Raw genomic sequence first — 23,923 nt, forward strand, 5'->3', positions numbered from 1 at the left:
CCTAGATACTGAAACTTAAATTCAAAGCGGTTAGACCTAATTTGGCCAAGGTTAAATTCAGTAGAAACCCTTAAACCCTTAAGCTTAAAAATTAGGCGAAAAGAATGTGAAGTGCCACCAGCTAGCACTGAATTAGGCACTATTGATTGACAGCAATGTTTCAAGCCAATAAGCCAGCAAAAAAGAAACATTTGTTTTCTAACAACTTGGTTGTTGAATAATGATTGTGGATCGTTGGCTGACTTAGTCAGCATTGTTGAATATTGATTGGTGTCCGTTGGCTGATACTGAGTCAGCATTGTTGTCTTGAATATTGTTCAAGAGTTAGTCTTTAAATGTTCAGTATAGTAGCTTAGGAGCAAACCTCAGTTAAACACTATAAATAGTGGTAGTAGAGTTTAAGTACTATCTAGTACACAAACCACAACTTTTGTAAAAAGCTCACTAAAAAAGTATAAAAACCAGCATCCAAAAGTTCTCGATCTCTTTTTCGTATCAACCGGCCACCGATCTGTACTTTATCTCGTTGCTATCGATGAAATAAAATTTGTGAATTTATACATTTCGATTTAGTGAGTTATTTCGAACAATTCGTTATCCAAACTTCTCTTGGCGGAATCGCGAATTTATGCGAGTGTCCGCGTTATTCAAGTCTCGTCACGAACATTAAACTATCATGCGTCTCCATTGGTCTAGTGCAGTACCTTTTTTTTTAATGAAGATGTACGGTATAGTTTATGTTTTGCCTCAAAACTACCACGCGTCTCCATTGTTACGGTCAACTAACACATAGCAAATGGAGATGTATAAGATCGAGTTGAAAAAATCGGATGTTTTTTTTCGATTAGAAATGATAAGGTTTTGCACCGATTTATGATGGAATATTATTCGACCCAATTTGGACAAGGTAGAATTTAATAAAAACATAATTTCGCTATGAAAAAAATCTTTTAGATCCCCTGTTTGTTGCCAAAAAATATAAAAACGCAACAGAAATGTTACTTACCACCAGCTACCGCTGGATGCTGCTCTGTTGATTGACGTACATCATAACAAAAAATAGCAAGCATTTCTGAGGCTGTTGGAACTTTATTGTTGATCGTTGGCTGACATCTGAATCAGCATTGTTGAACGGTGGCTGAAAACTACGTCAGCATTGATGATCGTTGGCTGACGTCTGAATCAGCATTGTTGATTGATGGCTGCTTCAGCAGCTTGCTGGTTGATTGAAGATGTTTGAATTCATTGATTCATGACTGAGGTTGATTGATGATGGATGACGCACCCGAAAATGCAGTCGTGGGTTTGGTATCGTTGCAAGGGAAACTCCACTCATTGTTCAATGTAAATATTAAAAGGTTGAGTCGATCAATTGTACGCGACGTTCGTTAGAGGATTTGGTGAATTAGGTTATATTTAGGCTTACTTATGATTGTGGTTATGTGATTTTATACCGCCGAAACGGGCTAAATAATGCAACATTATGATATACGATTTTGTTCTTCGTGATTTTGCTTCATTTTGTTTAACTAATTTCATTTTGTACTCGGAAACTCTACGGATCATTTACATGTTATATTTAAGTGTCATTTGAATGGTTAACCGGTGATGATAATGTTTGAATAACTACCGAATGCTACTTCTTTCTACGGGCATTATAGCGAAAAACTACGGAAGCAAGTTAGTCTATAATGTTCACGATTTCACACTTCAGCAGCTATAAAGCAATATTTGACAGTACTAGGAGAATTATCGTGAGGATATGTCTTTGGTTGCTCACTTTCTAGTCTACTTATAAAAAAAACACTCTTGATATAATGGTTAACCTTGATTGTAGGTATTTGCTGCTTTATTATCGTTATTATTATCATATTTGCTTATCATTACTGCTTTTCGATTTTTTACAAGGTATTAGTTTATTAGCAGGTTTTGATTTGTTACGATTTCTAAGATATCTCACGTCCGATTTGGCGTTTTATTTAGTTTTGATTGTAGTTGATAGGAGTAGGTATGAAGTTAGAATGGTTTTCCTTTAATACATATGTGTGTTTCCCTTGATTCAAGCTCGCATAGTGAATGTACAAGTTTTTGGTTAAATTGTCGATTTTGATTTCGATTTCGGTCGATTATTTCCGGTAGCTTCGAGCGCTTCTCGGAGTTCTGTTCCTATGGAAAGCCCACACATACCTGCGAAGCGATTCGACCTTACGAAAATCGAGCGGTTCAGCCGATTCCCCGTTGATTGGGGGATAGCCGTTCGATGTCGGATAGCGACTGGAGTATAGCGGTATAGCTGCCGGCGAGGACATGTTGCGTAGCACTTGGAGAAAGAGTTTCACAGTGCTGGAAAGAGAAAGTAGAACAACGAAATAAAATTATTTTTTTTTTTCAAAACATGGAATATATAATGTGGGCATTTTAAAGTTTAATAGAGAAGCACAATGTTTCAGATATTTGATGATATATTAGTCATTTTTTATAGGCGACCTAAGCAAGAAAAAGTATATCAATCAACTGCTTCAACAAACTAACGATTATCACAATTCGAATCTGCTCCCAATATAAAACCTGACAGTGACAACTGAACTAATAATTCACATCCACAAACTGATCGAAGCTATGGAAGCGTAACGAATCGCTCCAATCTCACACTAATCAAGGTAATCATTCTAAACCACTGTAATTCACAAATTACCTTCGTGTATTCGACCACGTTGTGGCGCGTTATACTGCGGTGGGGTGATACAAGCCCCGGACAAACCGAAAAATGGCTGATACCCAACTGGAACAAGTTGACAAATTGGCATATCCCCAAAGGCAACCGGCACTAGCTTATATTAAATCACTTCGCGTGGCTGCGAACTTTTGGTCTGCCCGCTATCTGCGCCATCGAGATTGGCACGATAATATGCGTTACAGAGAGATCATGTGTTCCATAATTAATAGTTTGTAATCAATCTGGGCTAAATATAAAGCCTATTCTCAGGCTGCAACGATATGATAGAGTGTGGATGAGGAAAAAAAAGGTTCGGCCATTAGTTTTCCCTCGTCAAACTAGTAATGTGAGATGCGAGTGGTCGTAATGTCGTTATTTTTTTTTATTTTACTAGCATCATGTGCATATAAATATTTCGTTTTCCTAAAACTTGCGGAAAGTATCGAAACATTTGTTCGAAACATGTTTCATAAACTAAAATCCGAAAGCAAAAGTGATGTGCAATTCAACTAGGAAACGTAAAAGTGATTTTCATTGGAAATTGTTTTATAGTTAGGGGAGTTGGGGGTAAAACGAACATGTCAAGAAAAGAACATGAAATTAAAACAAACCGAAAAGTACAACATTTTTTTCGATGCGGGTAAAATGGACAGGTTTGTAATATATGGAGCGTAGAGGTTTATCGATCGTGAGAGGGATAATTTTATTCAACCAAGGTCTGAACTCATCACGAATGTCCGTTGAATGATGAAAAAATCGAATTATTCCACCTAGAAGTGATATCGTACTTCTCAGCAGTATAAACGAACAGACCCTCAACTATTTTGCCTATAAATTCGATCCATCTGTGTTGTACTCCACTTAAATACTTAATCAATTTTTACTAGGTCCCAAGTTCACTTCAACCAACTCCATCACTCGCTGAGATCCTTTTGTTATCAAAATGTTGACTGTTGTTTTGGAGATAGATTCCACTTATCCCGCGTTCAGTCTAGAGCAGTGGTGCTCAACCTTTTTTTTTAAAGGGACCACAAACACGTGTTGATAAATAAAAAAGAATAAATAAAGAAAAAAGATGTCCAAGATATGACCGCATTGTTAACGTAGGCTTACAAATTCCGCGGAGTAATAAAACGCCAATTTGAGCAGATTAAAGAAAAATCTAAGACCTAACATGTATAGTAATGCATTAAGATCCGGACGCTTAAGCGCTTACGAATATAACTTCAACTACTAAAAAAATTTGACATATCAAAGTATGGAAAATTATCGTTCCCATAGAATTCCACAAAATCATGTTATATTTGTTCAACATTTGAAATTTCTTTCATCGTGTCGTGATTATAAATCCGGACACTTTTTTAATCATGCTTTGAAATCCGGACACATTTGCTTTTAAATCCGGACACGTGTTTTCTTTGCAAGTCTTTGAGAGAAATTATGTATTAATTATTGTAGAACTTATTAACGGGTGCGTCATAAGTAGCGGGACTAAATGGAAACACGTTTGGTACAAATTTTTTTTTATTAATTCAATTATTTATTGTATTTTCACTTTCACATTTCATTAGTAGAATACAGTAATTCATGAAAAATGTAAATCCAAGATGGTGGCCACTACAAAATGGCGAATTACATATTTTCTCAAAGCCCCATCAATATGGGTATCAAACGAAAGAGAATGACTAGTAGAACACGGTTATTCATGAAGAATGCAAAATCAAAATCTTAAAGAAAATGTTGAATGGTTTTATTGTAGAGAAATATGCTAAGGGGCTGTCCACATACCACGTGGACAGAAAAAGCATGATTTTAGACACCCCCCTCCCCCTCCGTGGACAAGCGTGGACATTCGTTATACCCCTTCCCCTGTTGTCCACAGGGTTCCTCAGTTTTTGGAAAAAAAACCATCCATCTATCTTCCATTCCATGTTTTTATTGATAAAAATGATAGCCTTATTAATAGTAGCGATTTGTTTAAATTCTTTAATTTTTTTCAACAATGTTAGTGAGCTTATTATTTCCTTACGAATTCCATTTATGTTATTCCCATATTCATATAAAAATATTACTTATGAATCTACTCTCGAATATTTTTATTAAAGCTGGCTGGCTGTTTGAGTTTTCAAAAAATCTGACACTAAAATCAAGCACTTTGTTTGAACACAGTTATTGGCATTTATCAAAGAGAAGTGAATCTCGAAACAATACAGAACTGGTATTAATAAAAAAAGTTATAGCAGGTTGTGTTTAAGACACGACCGCATTGTTGACGTAGAACTACGCTGTGGTTTAATTCAAGTTGCTTGTTTTTAATTGCGGATATTATTTTATAATGCTACGAAAATTTTGAAATAACCATTCTACCAGTTTGGTCGCCCTGAAATATTTTTTTTTATTGTAGATTCATTTGACGATAAATGTTTGATGATTCATTCTTGTACTCGCAGAACAATACATGAACTAACTAATTGTTTCTCTCAGTGTGACGATTCATCGATTACTCGATTATTTGGGGCGATTAATCGTATCGAATAACAAACTGCTGAAAAGTATTTGATTAGTTGATGAACGATTAATTTCAAAAATCGGGGATCCCTAGGTGGGTGGAGTTTTAGAAGAAGGATCGTTGATTTAATACGTTTAGCGGCGAGCAGTGCTTGTTGGAATTCATCGATACTAATCTAAACACTGATAGAAGCTCATGATACAGATTTTCTTCCAGTCCCACCTGACCCGGACCATGACTTCCTTCACGCAAAAACCTGCTGCGGGGGTTTATTCAATTGCCAAGATTCTTTTAACTCAACATTGTAGTGAATGATTTGCCCTTCACATTTCGCTACAAATATGTATTTTCGTTGCGATTATGAAGCGAATCGTGGGGCCTTCGATTCTGTTTCAATAGAGGTTTTGTCGGACAAATTACACTCTCGGGGTCTGCCGCCTCTATTGAATAATATGTTATATAACTTGCTTTGTGAGAAACATTTGAACTTTTCTCACGGAGATTCGGCAGTAAGTCGGGTCTCTTACATGGGCCTCCCCCAGGGCACATGTTTAAGCCCCCTTTTGTACAACTTCTATGTAAGCGACATCGACAATTGCCTTACACAAAATTGCAGCCTACGACAACTTGCAGATGATGGAGTGGTGTCTGTCGTAGGATCAAACGAATCCGACCTGCAAGGACCCTTACAAGATACTTTGAACAATTTTTCAGCCTGGGCCATTGGGCTAGGGATCGAATTCTCCACGGAGAAAACAGAGATGATGGTTTTTTCTAGGAAGCATAGACCAGCAAAACCAAAGCTTCAACTTTTGGGTAAACCGTTCACTCATGCTATGTCATTCAAGTATCTTGGGGTCTGGTTCGACTCCAAATGTACTTGGGGGGCCCATGTTAGGTATCTGAGTAAAAAATGCCAACAAAGAATAAACTTTCTCCGTACAATTACCGGCACCTGGTGGGGAGCCCACCCAGAAGATCTTATAATGTTGTATCGAACAACTATTCTCTCAGTGATGGAGTATGGCAGTTTCTGTTTTCAATCAGCTGCCAAAACACACCTCATTAAACTCGAGCGAATTCAGTATCTTTGTCTCCGTATTGCGTTGGGATGTATGCCCTCAACGCATACCATGAGTCTCGAGGTTTTGGCAGGCCTACTCCCACTAAAAGATCGCTTCAATTTATTATCTCTTCGGTTCTTCATCCGGTGTAAGGTCATGAACCCATTGGTGATCGGAAATTTTGAGCAGCTGATCGAGCTAAATTTTCACTCCGGATTCATGAGTTCATATCATGAATTCATCTCCATGCAGGTTGATCCTTCTTCGTATATTCCCAACCGTGTTTGTTTCCCTGACTACATCAATTCCTCTGTGCATTTTGATCTGTCCATGAAGCAAGATATCCATGGATATTCAGATTACCAACGATCGAGGATCGCTCCAACGATCTTCGATGAAAAGTATGGGGGTATCAATTGTGATAATAAAGGGTGTGTCACATCAAATTGTTGACGGCGCCAGTGGTTGTATGGTTAGCGTAACAGCCTCACAATCCGATCGGCCTGGGTTCAATCCCAGCTGGCGTCGTTGGAATTTTCTGAGGCGAAAAATCTCTGGTTACGTCTTCCTTCGGAGCGGAAGTAAAAGAAGTTGGCCCGGCTCATGAGTTGTTGAGTCTGTAAGGTAGGAACAGGTGGAGTCGCCTCCCTGATGTCGGTGATTGGCACTAAAGTGGCGGAAATAGGCCGACGAAAAATAAGCGAAGATAAAAAAAAAAAACATCAAATTGCATCACGGAAAAAACGCTGTAGAAATTCGCCCAGTAGACCGATCCTTTTGAAAATTTTAGACAGTAAAATAAAAACTATTAAACAACTTTTGGCATTTTCTTTTTATTCATACTTCGAGCCCAAGCCCGTATGCTCGCACCTTCCTCTTTACCCCGTCCATAAGGTTCTGTACAACATCAGGTTGTAGTTTTTTTGAACAGAAATCCATTTTCTCTTGAAGTCCGCCTCCGATTTGACAACTTTTGGGTTCTTCCGGAGGGCCTTCTTCATAATCGCCCAATATTTCTCTATTGGGCGAAGCTCCGGCGCGTTGGGCGGGTTCATTTCCTTTGGCACGAAGGTGACCTCGTTGGCTTCGTACCACTCCAACACGTCCTTTGAATAGTGGCACGAAGCGAGATCCGGCCAGAAGATGGTCGGGCCCTCGTGCTGCTTCAATAGTGGTAGTAAGCGCTTCTGTAGGCACTCCTTAAGGTAAACCTGCCCGTTTACCGTACCGGTCATCACGAAGGGGGCGCTCTGCTTTCCGCAAGAGCAGATCGCTTGCCACACCATGTACTTTTTGGCAAACTTGGATAGTTTCTGCTTGCGAATCTCCTCCGGAACGCTAAATTTGTCCTCTGCGGAGAAGAACAACAGGCCCGGCAGCTGACGAAAGTCCGCTTTGACGTAGGTTTCGTCGTCCATTACCAGGCAATGCGGCTTCGTCAGCATTTCGGTGTACAGCTTCCAGGCTCGCGTCTTCCCCACCATGTTTTGCCTTTCGTCGCGGTTAGGAGCCTTCTGAACCTTGTATGTACGCAGGCACTTCCGCTGTTTGGTCCGCTGGACGAATGAACTTGACAAATTCAGCTTATTGGCGACATCCCGGACCGAACTTCTCGGATCACGTCTAAACTGCTTAACTACGCGCTTGTGATCTTTTTCACTGACGGAGCATCCATTTTTGCCGTTCTTCACCTTCCGGTCGATGGTTAGGTTCTCGAAGTATCGTTTTAGTACTCTGCTGACCGTGGATTGGACGATTCCCAGCATCTTACCAATGTCCCGATGTGACAACTCCGGATTCTCAAAATGAGTGCGCAAGATTAATTCACGACGCTCTTTTTCGCTCGACGACATTTTTCCAAATTTACGAAAAATTGACAGTGAAGCATGGCCAACGTGATCTGTACACTCTTATCTGATTATAAGCGAAAGCTGAAGATATAATTCCTAAAAATAAAATTTCTACAGCGTTTTTTCCGTGATGCAATTTGATGTGACACACCCTTTATGTACTTTACTGATGGGTCCACTATAAACGAGTCCACAGGATTTGGAGTGTTCAACGAATTTTTTAGCACCTCACACAGTCTTCAGAATCCTTGCTCAGTGTATATTGCTGAATTGGCAGCAATTCATTGGGCGCTGGACAGCGTCGCCTCACGACCTGTTGAACACTATTACATTGTAACGGATAGTCTTAGCTCTGTCGAAGCTATCCGTTCAGTGAGGCCGGAAGGGCACTCGCCGTACTTCCTTGAGAGAATACGACAAATTTTGAGTGCTTTATCCAGACGCTGTTATGTCATTACCTTTATCTGGGTCCCTTCACATTGCTCCATTCCGGGTAATGAGAGGGCTGACTCATTAGCAAAGGTAGGTGCAATTGAAGGCGATATTTATCAGCGTCAAATCGCCTTCAATGAATTTTATTCTTTAGTCCGCAAAAATACCATCGCTAACTGGCAACGCAAGTGGAATGAAGATGAATTGGGCCGGTGGTTTCACTCGATTATCCCTAAGGTTAGCCTCAAACCGTGGTTCAAAAGTCTGGACTTGAGTCGGGACTTTATTCGCACCTTCTCCCGACTCATGTCCAATCACTGTTCGTTAGATGCACTACTCTTCCGTTTCAATCTTGCCAGCAGCAATCTCTGCGTTTGTGGCCAAGGTTATCAGGACATCGAGCACATTGTTTGGTCGTGCGAGGTGTATCTGGTCGCCAGATCGAATTTAAAAAACTCCCTTCGGGCCCGAGGAAGACAGCCCAATGTGCCGGTGAGAGATGTGTTGGCTCGGTTAGACCTTGATTACATGTCCCATATATATGTTTTCCTTAAAGCTATAGATCTTCGTGTGTGATTGCCCCTACATCCTTATACCCTCCTTTCCTTCCTTTGCGGGTAATTCGTCCCCTTGCTATAAATAGTAGAATAAGTTGAAATGTAAATACACTATAGATATACGAATAGATTTATAAATTGAGTGTTCATCAACATTGTTACAATTTCCTTATATCCCATCCTTCTCCTAAATATATGTCACCCTCCTAAACTCGAGTACACCGCGAGTAATCGGTTTTCCACCTTACTAACCATAGATGTAAGAAAATTGTTAATATATATAGTTTTAAAATTATATTTAAGAATTCGGCTCCTTTAAACTTAAGTAACTGAGCCTGTAAAAATAAACGAATTAAAAAAAAAAAAAATGAAGCGAATCGCAGATTGAGAAACGTTTCTTCAAATATTTTTTGGTAAAATAAACTCTTATTCCGGAATCCGGTCGGATTTGAAATTAGCACAATGTTGCATTCGTTCATCTGATCGAGTCAAATCCTATCGGGTTGTGCACTGCCGCTCTACGCGCAGTTATCCCATGTTACTTTTTGACAATTTTCACTTTTCTTCATAAAACGATGTTTTTATGCCTTATCTTCCAGAAACCCACAAAACAACATATTGTTTGTTCCCAGCTTTTCAAAAAACCACACCAAGCTCAATTGTCCCATGTTGATATTCTAGGCATAACTGTCTCGCCATGTGTTTTTTGTAGATCCATAATAAATAAATCGGTTCAAGTACAAGAATTTAATGCCACGCCTTCAGCAGAGCTAATGCACTCATTTCTGGTTTGGAAAGCGAACTAATTCTCAAAAAATATTTAAAAAAGTTTAACAGAACACGTGTACACCTTGTAAGTGAATGTCCAATAACAATGAGATTTATATTCTGTAAAGGCGTTGCAGATCACTACCTTCTTCTTAAAACAATGTCGGAAAACACAAAAAAAAAACTGATTGTTTGTTCCCAATATTTCAAAAAACAACATCAAGTTCAATTGTTCCATGTTGATATTCTAGGCATAGCTGTCCCACCATGAATGTTTATACTTATAATCCAGCTTGATTGATTCAAGTGAGGGGAACTTTTCACATTTCATTAGACAATAATTTATTGCTCATAAAAACCCGTTGTATTGTTAGTGGAAATGCTTAAAGCTTCTAATAGACAAATTTGCTAGAAAACATTGATTGCGTTTTTCTCAGTTGCTGATTTTGGAACATGGGACAACTATGCGTAGAACGGCAGTGCAAGTGTTGCAACCTTGGATTGCAGAATGCAAAAGTTTATCTCTTTCAGATTGCGATATGACAAATCCGATCGGGTTCCGGAATATGGCTTAATATGTAGTCCATACATTGTAGCGTTTTTGTACCCACCGTAGCGAATCTAATAATGTGTCGCGTATCGAGGATTATCTTGATAAGTGTGTCGATTTGATTGTCATCAGTAGCAGCATGGACTTTCCAGACAATCCAATAGAAGTGTATTATAAAAATTACCAGATATCAATAAAGAAAAACATCATTGCAAGAAACAGATCTCCAGAGATACGGCCATCAAGAATGAAAACTGAATCGAAACCTTTCGGGTGTCTTTATCCTGACGGAATTCATGGTCCTCTATTACCGATTAGAATAAATTGATCGATCCCAGTTCATGTGCGTTCCTTCCAGAATATACATTCCAGGGAAGAAGTTAAGCCATATGAATAAATATGGATGTTTGACCGGGCAGCTCAGTCTTTTTATTGATGAATACAGAGTACTCAGGGTGAGCGTAAAGTTTGAAGAATCTTGTAAATACAAAGCAGATTGAGTTTTGACTGTAAACATATTTTTTTACTTAAATCTAAACCTAAAAATCTTAATCTAAACCCCCTCCCCCCTCATCGTGGACAAGCGTGAACATTTTCGTAAACCCAACCGCCCCCCCCCTCCCCCCCTAAAGTTGTCAGCCCCTAATGATACAGATAATGTACTAAAAACTAAAAAAATAAAATAAGTAATGTTGTGATCTTATCGGTACGATGAACTAAATACAATTGTTAGTTGTACTTCAACACAGCATTTATTACAATAACTTGGAAAGAATAACAAGCATAAATTTTTCTGTTTTTCCGTTTTCCTAGCAACGGCTCCTGAATGACAAACTGTCAAACACACATATATTGCACACAGGGTGTCACATCTCCCTTTCTTTTAAGAATCCGAAGGTTCTTCGTTTACAACATAATCATCTAGCTTTCTTGGTCGTCGACAGATACGTTTTGGTCGTTGTTCCAGGCGGCTGTCCTCAGGCGTATCCACGGGTATGTTATCCTGGTGAGATTCCTGTGGGAGAGAACAATGTTCCGATGACTGAATTGGCTTTTCTAACGAGTTGGTTATTTTCTTTAAATGTGATGAATTCCGATCATAAACTTTTCCTGTTTCCTCATTCCGGATAGTCACCCGAGATCCCGTCTTTTTGACGACTTCATACTCTGTAGGGTTATATGTTGTACATAGCTTATTATATGGTGTTAAATTTTGCATGATGACCTTATCCCCTTCCTTGATAAACGATTCTCTTGTTCTCCGGTTGGGATTCTCTCTTTGACATGCTTCATATTTCAGGGACCAATCCTTATCTCTAAAATCTTCACTCGGTGGAGCCGTCTCAATGTCTTTTAAAGACGGTATCTTGGTTCTTATAGTTCGACCCATAAGTAGTTCAGAGGGGGTCTTCCCGGTGACTGAATGGGCTGTTGAATAATACATCATCAAGTATTCTTCTAGATCTTTTCTCCAATCACGTTTAAGTGCATAGCTAATTTGTAATCTTTTCAGCAGTGACCGGTTTTGCCTTTCGACCTCTCCATTCTGCTGTGGCCAATATGGAGTAGAATAATTGAGAAAAACTCCGTTCTGCTTACAAAAATCCCCAAAATCCGAGCTCAGAAACTGCTTTGCGTTGTCGAGTGTAATAGTGCGTGGAAAACCTAGTCGCTGAAAAGTTCGTTTCAATCTGTCGACCGTATCTTTTGCAGTAATTTGCCTCATCACTTCAACTTCTTTATACCGACTGTAATAGTCAATAATGACTAATAAATATTCTCCATTCGGTAAAGGGCCCAAAAAATCAATTGCTACATCTGTCCATGGCTCGAGAGGTAACGGTCTCCGAAGCATCGGCTCTGGCTTCTTAATTCGAACGGCATTGAAGCCACATTCACCGGTATTAAAACCATGTTTTCCGGCATTCAAGCCACATTCACCGGTATTAAAACCATGTTTTCCGGCATTCAAGCCAACGGCATCTAAGCCACTGTTTTCCGGCATTGAAGACAACGGCATTTAAGCCACTGTTTTCCGGCATTGAAGCCTTTCCCAATAGGACTCGATTATCATAAAAAAAAACACTTAACCTACCTCACTTTTCGTGGAACTGAAATTCAACTGAATAAATGGATTTCGAATTGTGAATTTCGTATCCTATTCTCGTCGCCACTGTTGTGATCTTATCGGTACAATGAACTAAATACAATTGTTAGTTGTACTTCAACACAGCATTTATTACAATAACTTGGAAAGAATAACAAGCATAAATTTTTCTGTTTTTCCGTTTTCCTAGCAACGGCTCCTGAATGACAAACTGTCAAACACATATATTGCACACACGGTGTCACAAGTAAAAAACACTTTTTAAGTTCATCGGTTACATTATGATTAAACATAATAATAATAAAGATGATGTACTAAAAGCTAACAAATAATTAGGCAAGTAGCAGTTAGTAGTTATCACACCCCTTTTTTCATTAATCTAGGGCATTGATGAGACTAGAATAAAATCGTGGGGCATGCAATGAAACACCTAACTGTAGATAATGGAAATCTGACGTGGCCCATTTTGCATTTGCATTTTTTATAAATAACTATGTTCTAATAGTCAAGCCCTTTCATTTGATACACATATTGATGCAGTTTTGAAAAAAAATATGGCATCATTTTGTGGTTTCGGCCATTTTGGATTTGCATTTCTCGTAAATAACTGTGTTTTGCTAGTCAATCCCTTTCGTTTGATACCCATATTGATGGAGTTCTGAGAAAACATGCATTCCTCTATTTTGTAGCCAATGCCATCTTGAATTTACATTTTCATCAATAATTGCATTCTACTAATCAGGCCCTTTCATTTGATACTCATATTGATGGGGTTCAGAGAAAATATTTAATCCACTATTTTGTAGCGAGCGCCATTCTGGATTTATATTTTTCATCAATAATTGTATTCTACTAGTCAAGCCTTTTCATTTGATATCCATATTGATACGGTTTGAAAAAAATATATATGGTGCCATTTTGTGCTGGCGGCCATTTTGGATTTGAATTTTTCATAAATAACTGTGTTCTACTAGTCAAGCGTTTGTTACCCATATTGATGCGGTTTAGGGAAAATACGAAATCTGCTATTCTATAGCGGCCGCTACAAAATTGGATTTTTAAGATCATGAAATACGCAGTGTTATAATGACTGCAGAGATGAAGGTGTGTTCCAAATTTCAGATCAATCGGTCAACAGGAAGGGGATTGAATTTCTATTAATGTGGGACAAAGGTACAAAGTTTCCCACGTACATACAAACGGGTCATATAATCGACCCCTTGCTGTATACCGAAGAGTTTTGTGGTTTCCCGGGTCGAAAATCTTTGCTCCACACTCCTTACTCCATTCTGTGTCTTCTAACATACCTTTATGCAACACCTTCAATGAGAAATTTAATCGTCAACTTTTAACCGTCCGGATTTAAAAGCATTTTCTGATTGTGCTGTTTATTCCGGACATGGGCTTGTGAAATTCACATTGATTTTTGATTTTTTACATTTTTTTTTGTAAACAGCTAGGTACTCTGTTTGACACTAAACTAATAATTTGATACATAAACCATAAACCTCCAAATATTAGGTTGGAGATAAAGAAATTCTAAGCTTTATTTAGTACGCTTCGGATTGTCCGATTTGCGTCAAATATGCACCTTTGTTGTAACATTTTTGTAGCTTCATAATCCTTCTCTCATAGAAGTCTTAGTCCATATTGGCAAAACAAACTCTAGTTATCAATTTTTCAACCTTCACTTGATCCAAATTTCTTAATTTTTGCAATGCGAGAAAAAGGTGGCGACCGCTTGGTGTCAGGCTTGGAGAGATCGTATATTCCATAATTAATAGTTTGTAATAAATCTGGGCTAAATATAAAGCCTACTCTCAGGCTGCAACGATATGATGGAGTGTGGATGAGAAAAAAAAGGTTCGGCCATTAGTTTTCCCTCGTCAAACTAGTGATGTGAGACGCGAGTGGTCGTAATGTAGTTACATTTACATTTTGCTCGCATCAAATGATAGATGCATTAAAACTTCCCTATCAACCTCTCGGAGTGTCTGGTGAGTCACAAGAGACGCGTGTAGCCTTGCGTTGTCCTGATGGAAAAACACCTCTTCTGTTGACCAATTCTGGTCGTTTTTGGTCAACCACTAGCTTTAAGCGGTCCAGCTGTTGACAGTAGATATCTGACTTTAGTGTTTGGCCATACGGAAGCAACTCATAATAAATTATCTCTTCAAGTCTCACCAAATACACAATAAAATCATCCCGGCGTTAGATTTTTTGAGTGTGCAATGTCACCTTAACAACGAGCATAAACTTGAAATTTTATGATCGATATTACGTAGTGGTATCGATCACTATGCCCATCTACCGTGAAAAAATCGATACCGTTTTCCTCAACCTAATATGACATCGCATACATTTGTACAGCCCGATAGGTATTCCTAAACACAGACTCTACCATCGGGCACCGTGAAAATGTAGCTCCGATGCTTCGGAATATATGGATAATAAAAGAAAGAACGAGCAAGCATTACACAAGTGCAGACTGGAGAGCTTTTTTTATGAAGGTTGCCATAAAAGTTCTCATTTCCAATTAAGAAAACTTTGACAGGGATCCCAGTATATTTATTACGGATAATATTTATTCTGACGAAGTAAAAAGTTCAAAAATCACCAAGAAATAGGATCTTTTAAGTAAAACCAAGTAAATTGTGTTTGTTCGGATATCAGGGAACGTGCCAAAAACTCTGAGAAATCCTGAAAAATCAGGATGATCATGAGCCAGCCCCCAAGCTTGATTCTGTGAATAAAACCACTGTGATATTCGCTGACTTCAATTGAGGTGTTGCTCCCTTATCGGTATCAAACTTCAGGCACCTTTTTATTAATTTCTAGAAGACAGAAGACAAGAAGACATCAGTCTACTGGATCTCCGAATATTCATTTCTAGAAATAGGGAAGCTTGTGGCATAATGCGCCTGGAAGACTGTCGTACTGTTTCACTACTGTCCCTGCCGGGAGAACCGTTTGGTTGGGTATCACAATTATAAGAAACCCACAACAACTTTGGGAAACAAACAAACAACCAACATTTCAAACCATCCAAATGGAACAATCTTATATATTCTGAAATTGAACTCTGGAAATTTACCGAAGAACGCTTTAATCATATACAGGTCGGACTCGATTAAATACAGACTCGATTATATGTGATTCGATTATATACAATGTTGGACTCAATTATATACAGTTTGAAAAAAAAAAATTTCTTATAGTTCAAATATGACTTATTTCAAGAAAAAATGCAATATTCCAACGTTAAGGTGAAATTTGAGAGGCTATTATAAGTACAGTGGGGTGAAAATCGCGATTTTCGATGATTTTGCTTGAATTTTCAACAGGAATTGTTTATATCGATATTGCAGCGAATTTAAGAAAGATAGAAGCTGGGCGTCAAAGAACAAGTTGTAGAGTAGTTCAAGAACTTTAATTTGATTGATAGAAACAATCAAGTTTAGTATGAATTTTTGTGATAAAATAAATAGTTACATATTAAAAATTACACTTTTGTATTTTTCACCTCCAAAATGTTATTTGAATACACTAATTTAGATATTCCACTACTATATCTTGTACTAAATTTTCTCATCTTTCAAATGAAAGAAACAGAATTGGCTTACGGAGCGTAATTTTTAGTATAGATCCAGTTTGAGCAGTCTTCCATGTTTCACAAAAAACACTGCGTCCGGAATAAACATGTCCACGCTGCTGTTCACAGTTTTGTGTTTGAGTATAAACATGATTTTTTCGTACCTATGTTAGAAAATGTGACATGTTTGTATTCGTGGTATGTTTGGACATACGATGTTTAATCCCAATGTTTCACATGATGTTCGAACATGGTGTACAGTTTCTCTTGCATTTTCACCCCAAGCACCGGCAGTGCCTAGAGTAGAAGAAGCGAATCGGACACCACACCACCACCACTCAACGCGTGGTGTGTTGGTATGTTGACATGGAAAAAATGCTTTCCTTTCATGACAATGGGTGCTTCATCAAAAATATTGGGCAAATAAAATAAACCTCTTTTTCTGTTCTGAACAAAATAAACATCGATTGATATGAGAGTTTTTCACATTTGATATCATTATTTAGTGCACGCATCAATTTATATATTGAATTCATGTAACATTCGCTATTATTAGCTATTTGAACAAGTACTAAAATTGAATTATTCAGCAGTGACATGTTAGGCGTGACGCTAACCACTCGACCACGGGAGCAACAATTTTGGCTGGATCTTTGAATACAAATGGCCAATTCTGCTTGTTCGCGACGATCGCGACCCGAGCTATAAAACGAGCGGAGAAGAGGAGAAGAAAGGATGATGCAATCGCATGCACACATAGCATATGTAGTGCAGCGTAAGTGTAGCTTTTAGTTTTTTCCTTCATTCAGTTTGTGATAACATCGAGAAATTAATGGTGTGTTTTAGCCGCTGAAATTTCTCTGCTGGTTCTGCTGTGTGCCGCTGAAAGTTGCATCTAAAACTAATTTTTGGGTATTTATTTTTTTGGTCAGCATTTGTACGACGTCGCCCGCTATGCAGTCGGCTCCCCAGACTTTAATTGCCAACATGCACGCAAAAAAAATAGAAAGCTTCTTTCTATTCAGAGAATGTTTTCTTTGAACGAAACCAAGGATTATTTAATCAGACTTGCAAAATGTGCATGAACGATCTATAAACTTTTACTTAGTCGCGGCAATACATACACACACTCTTTACAGATACACGGGTCGAAGGTTGTGCAGTCCACTGATGATTCAACAAGAGCCAAAGGTTGTACCGCTCATGACAACTCTACACGAGCTGATGTTTGCGCCGGCTAGTGAACATTCTATCCTGGATTCCTCGAGTCGAGAAGACGCACCACGCTAGATATGGGGTACATACTAGGGGGGCGTTGCTGATTAATGCTCAGCTGCATCCCAATAGGAAGTATCCCGTGTCGGGCACACGTACAGAGCATTGGAGGCAGCAATATCCCAATTACGAGAACACTTGTAATACTAACCTCGAGCCAACCGCGAGTAATCGGTTACATATTACTAACATAGTTGTAAGCAAACATTGTCAAAATATTGAACTCCCCCCCCGTTAGGCTGACGCCATATGAGCCTTAATAAAAATATATATTATGGTGCATGAACTTATAGCCTCTTAGTTCATGCAATTTTTGAAATGCGAACTAAATTTCAAGTTCGTTTCTGTGAAAAAGTATTCTACGAAGAAATGTTTTGGGATGAATAATTTCTTTCCGTGTATGAAAAGAAACGAAACGAAAGCAATGAATACTGCGACATCGGGTGATATGTTTGTACATGATGTTCTTGAATTATAAACATCGTGTTTGTTTTCACATGTCTATGTTTGTGTATCATTGTTCGTGTTGGGGATAGACACTCAACAGTAGCGAGAATCATGTTCGAATTCAAACAAAAACATGGAATTTTCAAATCGCGTGGACATGTGTAAGTGTTTTTCGGAAGACTGAGTTTGAGGCAACAGAGTCCGAAGCAAACAAAAAAAGTTCTATAACTATGTCATTGTTGAAATTCGAACATATGCATAGAAGGATTTTCTTCTATAAATATGATCATCTATTACCTCCTAAGAGATTGTGGAAAAAAATGTTTTCATGTGAGAAAGGTGTTTTCTGACACAGAAAAAACCGCACAAGAACAGAAAACCGCACAAAAAAAATCACACAAAAAAAAATTCGCACAAAAAAAACCGCACAAAAACAAGTTTTACTGTATATAGATTTTTCGTTTATTGAAAATAAAAAAAAGAATTTAATTTTTGAAACCATAAAAATTAAATTCTTTTCTGTACTTGTACAGTTTTTTTTGTGCGTTTTTTTTGTTGTGCGATGTATGAAAAGAAGCATATTTGACGAAGTTATCGTCCATTTAGTTTTTTTCGATGATTTATATGCATTTCAGTGCGAAAAAAGGATATTTGCGTCTCAATTATCCATTTCTGAAATCATTCCCTTCCTCTCATCAAATACTCTAATATTTTCTAAGTGTTTGCATGTGATTTCTAACAGCAACACGTTTCGACATGCAACTAAATGCACAAAACAGCCACGCGCAACCGAAAAGGCAAACTGTCCCGTCGCAAAACAGGGAAACAATAGGAAATTGAACGGTGAACGGCGTAGATTTGAGTTATTTCCTTGGGGGAAACTTTTTTTATGCGGTCCCTATCTACCGCACAAAAAAAGTTTTTTTCAAAATGTGTACCGAACACGATTTTTTAAAGCTACTGGTGAAGTTTTGCACAATTTTTAATGCGATTTTTTTATGCTGTCCTTGTCCGCACAAAAAAAGGTTTGCCTGTATATAAAAATGAATTTCTGTCTGTCTGTCTGATTCTTATGGACTCGGAAACTACTGAATCGATCGACATGAAATCTGGTATGTAGGGGTTTTTGGGACCGGGGAAGATTTTCATGATATTTTGAGAACCCTCCCCCCTCTCTAAGGGGAGGCTGCCATACAAACGAAACACAAATTTCTACATTACTCGAGAATTAATCGAGAAAATGCAACCAAATTGGGCATCTGGGGGTTTTATGGTGCAATAAATGATTCTATGGTGGTTAGATACTCCTCCGCTCTCTCTTAGGGGGGTGGAGGGGGTCTGCCATGCAGATGAAACACATTTTCGTGCATTACTCGATATAAATGTTTTATGGTGGTAACACACTCGAAAACTAATCAAGCAAATGGAGCCAAATTTGGCATGTGAAGATTTTAGGGGGCACGAAACGTTTCTATGGTGAATAGACACTCCTCTTCCCTCTCTAAGGGGAGAAGAGGGAAGGGGTCTGTCTTTATTCTATCATGTTTTTTGTATCAAACGTTTATTCCATGTAACGGAGAAACATGTTATTTGCATGTTGTAGAAAAATCTTGAGAATTGTGTCTGAAAATAAGCTAATATTATAATGGTGAGTTTTGGTAGAAGTACTAGGAATTTTTTTAGTAAAAGTTATATTCAACAGGGTCGATTAGAAGATCAATCAATGAACAGTTCTGCGATTGGACTCATAAACTTGCGCTTAGTAAGAAAACGTGAATGTTTGAAGGTATTGATAACAAAAAACAAATTTTGGGCGGGACGAAGTTTGCCGGGTCAGCTAGTATATGCATAAAAAAGAATAACAAAATTTTTTTTGACTCAATATATACAGGATTCGATTATATACAAAAAAAAAGAAATCGGAGACTGTATTTAATTGAGTCCGCGCTGTAATATATTTTAGCCAGATGTGTCAAATACAGCAAAACTCGCGGAGATATGGAAATTTTGAGGTAACGCTCAACAAAGTTATATTAAATAATCTCTAATAAACCATTCAAATAATCGAAAATATGGCTAATCGGATTGGATTGCTTCTGGAAAGATGAGGAGATTAAAATAAATTATTTGTACATTCATGTGAAAAGAATGTAAAGAAACCTTAAAATAATGACACAGCAACAATAATTTAAACACACGAAATTGAGTTTTGACGTAGGACTACGTCTTTCATTTCTATACCGGGGTGTAAAATCAAAGTTTCGAAATCGAAAGCGTTACGCCGGAGACCGAGATTTTGAGCGTTAATAGCTCCTAAACAACTGAACGAAATGGTATGATAAACACTTCATTCGAAAGATAAAATGTCTACGCGTTCTATACTTGCTACTTTTTGATCCAAAAACTTGTTTCAATAGTCTTAAAATTGCTTTCAAAACAGGCTATTGAAATCACCAATCGGTATATAAGCGAGCGCCGCTCGGAAATCCACTCAGTTCTAATTGAACAGCGATTGGAGCATGTTGTCGCTGTGTGGTGAAGCTCTTCGTTTATCATGAAAGCGCTGATGAACGGTGTCATCAAGAGCCTGTTTGTGCACCCTAGGCCAGAAGGGAATCCATCAGGAGGAGAGTGATGCCACAAACGGTTCCCCGGGAAGACATCGCTACACACACATACACGCGCAGAATTCTTTCCGTTTGGATGCCATTCAGCATCGAGAAAGTTCCGGAAAGATCTAATCATTGCATTCATGTGAATGAGTTTATTTGAATGTTTTCTATCCATGTAACACTGTGACCAAATACATTTGGTTTTGTGATTTTTCAATCAATCGCAATTAACAGGATAGCTTCTGAAGATTATTCTTCCCCATCAGTAGGATATTTCCGTATCCAATATTGTATGCGCCCGCAATCGATTATTGCTCAGTCGCCGAAAGTTCCGAGCTCAGAGAGGTCATTCCCCTCTAGTTTGCCTTCCAAATTGCCATCGTAAACCACGCCTTCTCTCGATTCAATCACGCTCAAAAAGCATACTTAAGCGATATTCTGGTGGTGAGACACATTCATTTTTCGTGAGGACATCGACAAGACAACATCGTTGCCTAACGTGCTGGAGGAGGTGGACGGCGAAGGATCGACACATACACGCGCAGAATCCGCGTCCCCCAAATATTCATTTATTCATTCATTCAGAATGGATTTAGATTCAACTTCAAACAAATGATCTCTAAATCAACGATAGTCCTACGTCACCCTTGCGGTTATACCATAGATATAACCCACTTCCTGTTTTTATTTTAGCTTCTCTTTAAAACTGGAATTTAGGTATGTATTTATGCCGCCAACTGCAGCTTCCAAATCAGTTTACATAATCAACTGGTATCTGCAATCTTACCTCGATCTACCCCGCGAAGAACCACGACCCAATTTGATAACCATGAAATTTAATGGTGTTTCCCAGCATGAATCATCGATGAAGAGCATCATCAAGGTCGTGTGACGAATCATCAGCAGTGCAAAATATGTGACATGTTTGCTATGTCTGTATTACTTTTTCTTAACCTCGTCGCTTCACCCACACCAACGGGCAATCAGTAAAAGCGAATGAGCAGCGCCTTCCAAGAGGGGCAAGGATGATGATAAGAATTTCAGCAACTTGATGATTATTAGACCGTACGGGAAATCAGTTATGATAGCGCAATTGATGCTTCATCCCTGCCTTTCCCATTAGCGTTCCCGTCGGTGGCAAAAATAAGGGTACCTGGAAGAGATATTGACCGTCCGGTTCTTCCCAGCTGGCGGCCCGATGATAGATTGGAGGAACGAAAAGATGCAGGAAGGATGTGAAGTCTTCCACGAAAGTATTCAAGCGATGTTCTCCGGTTACGAACGGATGTGCTGTTTCCGTTTTTTTCTTCCTAGAGGAAGAGAGACACAGGAAATCTAGGTCTTTTCTTGTAACTAAAGCTTCATAGTTATGTGATGCGATTCTGCCCGAAATTGGGAGCCAAACGGAAGGGAAGAAATGTTTTGATAATTGATGCGACCAGTGATCGCCATCTGGTGAAAACTTTTTCCTGTGCTTTTCAATATCATTGCTTCCATTTTTGGGACTGAATGTCGCACGGAGCACGACGGGGAGTTTGGTTGAAAAAAGTTGGTTGGCCAACTCGACGACGTTTCTTAAATTGGAGATTTTATTAGAAGTTGTCATTCGAAAATAGAGTGAACTTGTTGCGTCCACGGCAGGCGTGAAATTTTGTACTGGGAAATCAAGGCGGTATTCAAAGTACTTGCTTTTGAGGCCAATCAGTGAATCATTTGGCTAGGAAGTACATTCCAAATAATAGGGGAAGGGTGGTAAAGACGAACACCCTAAGTAAAAGTTGATTTTTTTGTGAATTTCACAAAAGATATATGTGGCGAGATAGCACAAATTGATAGTCCAGGTAACTTTTTATAATAAAATAAGTCTTTTTAAAATTTTAAAAATCGCTCTACTGATTCGTCCATGATATGTGGTTGTACTTGTAAACATAGTTAGTGGGCATCTGTTAATAAAAGAAGGAGTAGATAATCAAATTGTTTTCAAAACAAAATGGTTGTCTTTGGTCGGTGGAGTGTCCGTCTTACCCGACTTGATTAGTATTTTATTTTCGTCAATATTTCTGGAATAAAAATGATTCGATAAACTGGAAGGGAAGTGATGGTAAAACATTCACTTAACGAAAAATACCCCCAAAAATACTCGATAATAATGAGAACCTTATTTTCTACAGACGAAAATTTACATCGAGCTGCTTATCGTAGATTACTCTATGTGTTTAATCACAATTTTAACAGAAAGCCAGCTAGGTGTACACAGTAAGTGTCAAAGGTACACTGTATTGCAAGTTTGTACATCATTAAAATCTATATAAATAAAAATGAATTTCTGTCTGTCTGATTCTTATGGACTCGGAAACTACTGAACCGATCGACATGAAAATGGGTATATAGGGGTTTTTGGGGCCGGGGAAGCTTTTCGTGATAGTCTGAGACCCCTTCCCCCTCTCCAAGGGGAGGCTGCCATACAAATGAAACACAAATTTCTACATTACTCGAGAATTTATCAAGCAAATGCTTCCAAATTATGCATCTGAATGTATTAGGGTGCAATAAATGATTCTATGGTGGTTAGATACTCCTCGCCGCTCTTTTAGAAGGAGCTGCCATACAAATGAAACACAAATTTCTCCATTACTCAAGAATTAATCAAGTAAATTAAACCAAATCTGGCATGTGAAGGTTTATGGGTGCAATAAATGTTTCTATGGTGGTTAGACACTCCACCCCCCTCTCTTAGAGTGGTCCGTCATACAAATGAAAAACCAATTTCTGCATAACTCGAAAACTAATCAAGTAAATGGAACCAAATTTGGCATGTGAAGATTTTAGGGGGCACGAAACGTTTCTATGGTGAATAGACACTCCTCCTCCCTCTCTAAGGAGAGGAGAGAGGAGGGGTATGTCTTTATTCTATCATATTTTCTGTATCAAATATTTATTCCATGTAACGGAGAATCATGTTATTTGCAAGTGGTTGAAAAATCTTGAACGAGAATTGTGTCTGAAAATAATCTGATAATATAATGATGCGTTTTGGTAGAAGTAAAAAAGGTAAATTCAACGGGGTCGATTAGAATATCAATCAATGAACAGTTCTGCGATTGTGCTCATGAACTTGCGCTTAGTAAGAAAACGTAAATGTTTAAAGGTATTGAAAACAAAAAAAATAATTGTGGGCGGGACGAAGTTTGCCGGGTCAGCTAGTTTAAAATAAAAATGTAATTTATCAATAATACAGGGGTGTCCGTCTTTCCTACCATGTCCATCTTTCCGACTTTCCGCTAATAGGAAGAAAGAAAGAAATATTACACAAACTAGCGTTTAAGATAATGAGAGTGTAACTGCTACGCCTCCTAGTTGTCAGATGTACCAACCCCCAATGTTAACATGGCAGGTATCAAATTGCCATTTTTGATGGCCTCCAGAAATGGTTTGTTTTAGAAA

General features: G+C 38.4%; 1 protein-coding gene across 9 annotated transcripts in view; it reads right to left on the reverse strand.

Annotated features, from left to right (window-relative positions):
• The window catches only part of LOC129761847 (sex determination protein fruitless), a 717,406-nt gene that overhangs the window by 544,753 nt on the left and 148,730 nt on the right, over positions 1-23,923 (reverse strand). For 8 of the 9 annotated variants that reach the window (XM_055759649.1, XM_055759651.1, XM_055759652.1 and 5 more), the window contains exon 3: positions 2,188-2,343. In XM_055759649.1, coding sequence (XP_055615624.1) covers positions 2,188-2,309 — 122 coding nt within the window. In that variant the 5' untranslated portion in view covers positions 2,310-2,343. Of the gene's footprint in view, positions 1-1,006; positions 1,219-2,187; positions 2,344-23,923 lie in introns of those variants that run through there. The other variant, XM_055759645.1, reaches the window with a different exon arrangement.

This window comes from Toxorhynchites rutilus, chromosome 1 (genome assembly GCF_029784135.1).
Source record: "Toxorhynchites rutilus septentrionalis strain SRP chromosome 1, ASM2978413v1, whole genome shotgun sequence".
NCBI classification, from domain to species: domain Eukaryota; kingdom Metazoa; phylum Arthropoda; class Insecta; order Diptera; family Culicidae; genus Toxorhynchites; species Toxorhynchites rutilus.